A 2,500-nucleotide genomic window follows, 5' to 3' on the forward strand; every position below is an offset into this window, starting at 1 on the left:
TCTCCTCCTCCTCCCCCTCTCCTCTCCTCCCCTCCCTCTCCTCCTCCTCCCCCTCCCTCTCCTCCTCTCCTCCCTCTCCTCCTCCCCTCCCTCTCCTCCTCCTCCCCCTCCCTCACCTCCTCCCCCTCCCTCTCCTCCCCCCCTCCTCCTCCTCCCCTCCCTCCCTCTCTCCCCCTCCCCCTCCCTCTCCTCCTCCCCTCCCTCTCTCCCCCTCCCCCTCCCTCTCCTCCAGGCTCCAGTCAGCCCATCCATCTGATGTCTGCCAGTGATGACGGGAAGTGGCTCGCTACAGCTAGCTCTGACTTTCACATCCACATCTACAACCTACACAAGCTGAAGGTGAGCTCACACACACACACACACACTCCTTCTCCTCATCTTCATTGATTGGTTGACTGATTGATTGATTATCCTGTTTAGCTCCTCTCCCATCACCTGTTCTGTATAACTGACCATGAACTTGTCTGTGTGTCTGTCTCTGTGTGTGTGTGTGTGTGTGCGCGCCCCCCCAGCTCCACTGTCACGTACCAGTGTACAGTTCTTGCCCCAGTGCCATGGGCATCCACCCCACCACCAGCAACCTGGTCATGGTGCACGCAGACCACCAGGTAAACTACAACTCCCACAATGCACCTTGTTGGTACACCTTTAGTTATCCAGATTACTCTCTCTGTGTGTGTGTCTGTAGATATTTGAATATGTAATATGAATGTGTGTGTGTGTGTGTGTGTGTGTGTGTGTGTGTGTGTGCAGATCTTCGAGTACTCCATACTGCAGAAGGAGTACACGGAGTGGAGCCGGAGGCTGCAGAGGGAGGGGCTTCACCCCCTCTGGCTGAGCAGGGACGCGCCCGTCACACACGTGACCTTTAACCCCAGAAACCCCGCCCACATCCTCATGCACGACACCTACATGTTCTGCATCATCGACCAAAGCCTGGTAAGAAACCAACCAACCGACCAATCAGAGATGGCCTCCTACCGGCTGACTGTAGTGTGTTGAAACGTTGACAGGAACGCAGGTAGAAGTGAGGTGATGTTTACAACATGCTAACATGCTAACTTAGGGTCCGTTGACTTGCTCTGGGTTCTGGGTTACAAATGCTAACAATTAGCTGTTAGTTACAGTGCCCAGATAAACCGAACCAAAGTGTTGATTGAAGTGTTGTTCCTTGTCCAGAGACTCATTAGAGGGTAAGGAACCAAATATGTGATTGTGTAATGTGGGTGAACTATCCCTTTAAAGTCATAGTGACTTCTATGGGGAGTGTTGCACACAAGCTCATAGTAAACATGGTCTCCCCCCTTCCTCCCTCCCTCCCTCTTCTCTCTGTGCCTATCCCTCTATCCTTTTCCTCTCTATCCCTCTCCATCTCCCCCCCCCCCCCTTCCAGCCCCTCCCTGACCCTCAGTGCATGCTCTTCAATCAGATGACCCTCAGGAGCCAATCAGAGCAGAAGAGACAGAGTCAGGCCCACGCCTTCAAAATCTGCAAGAATTTCCAGGTGAGAATTAGTTGGATTAGCTGGACAACAACGTTTACAAAAAACTAAGACGAGTGTCTTCATCATCGACTCACGTGTGTTTGATATTATAATATTTATATATATTAAATATTTTTATATGAATATACAGTATCAGTCAAATGTTTGGACACACCTTCTCATTCAATGGTTTTTCTTTATTTTTTATTATTTTCTACATTGTAGATTAATATTGAAGACATCAAAACTCTGAAGGAACACATATGGAATTATGTGAATATTATTGCAATTATGGAATAGTCATATTTTACAAACCAGGAACAAACGTTAAAAATCGAGGAACATCCCTTTAAAATACTGGTTGATAGGTAGGGTTGTCCCCGACTAATAAAATGAATAAATAAATCTTGGTCCGACTAATCGATGAGTCTAAATGTTTAAACGTGTGTTTTACCCTGTCTGCTTACAGTAACCAACTGTAACCTCCCTGGCTAGCTACCCGGCTAGCTTGCATTACAGTTGAGCTAAAAGCAAGCTAGCACTCATTAACTGGCCTGTGAACCCCGCCGGCCGGCTAGCTAGGATAAGAGGAAACACAGTCGATGGCCTCTTCAGAGACAACAAACATGAAGACGGGTCAAAGGTCAAAAGTATTCGCCAATAGGGTTTTTTATCTCTGTATCTCTCTCTGATGTTCCTCTTCTTCTCTCCCCTGTAGAACATGCTGTGTGTGAGCCTGCTGGAGGACCAGTCTCTCGTGGTAGTAGAGCGCCCTCTGCTGGACATCAGCGCTCAGCTCCCGCCCCCCTGCAAACAGAAGAAGTTTGCCACATAGACGGAACAGAAGAAGAAGTGTTTTTATGTCTGTTTGTTTGTCAGCCCACGCCCCGAGACCTCCTCCGCTTTGTAAAGACTGTTTTAATGCAGTAATAAATGACTTATTTACTGTAGTAAATGCAGTCTTGTCTTTTGTTCTGTCGTGGTTTGTTTACCTCAGTTATTTAGTCTAATGTAGTT

General features: G+C 48.0%; 1 protein-coding gene across 1 annotated transcript; it reads left to right on the forward strand.

The window, feature by feature from the left end:
* Positions 1-209: 209 nt before the first annotated feature.
* Positions 210-2,423, forward strand: LOC310801980 (U3 small nucleolar RNA-associated protein 4 homolog). The gene is made up of 5 exons (XM_083666203.1): positions 210-339; positions 513-608; positions 754-939; positions 1,394-1,504; positions 2,202-2,423. The coding sequence occupies exons 1-5, from the start codon at positions 256-258 to the stop codon at positions 2,316-2,318; spliced, it is 594 nt and encodes a 197-aa protein (XP_083522329.1). The 5' UTR covers positions 210-255; the 3' UTR covers positions 2,319-2,423.
* Positions 2,424-2,500: the final 77 nt, after the last annotated feature.

This window comes from Argentina silus (assembly GCF_951799395.1).
Source record: "Argentina silus genome assembly, chromosome: 3".
Classification (NCBI taxonomy): domain Eukaryota; kingdom Metazoa; phylum Chordata; class Actinopteri; order Argentiniformes; family Argentinidae; genus Argentina; species Argentina silus.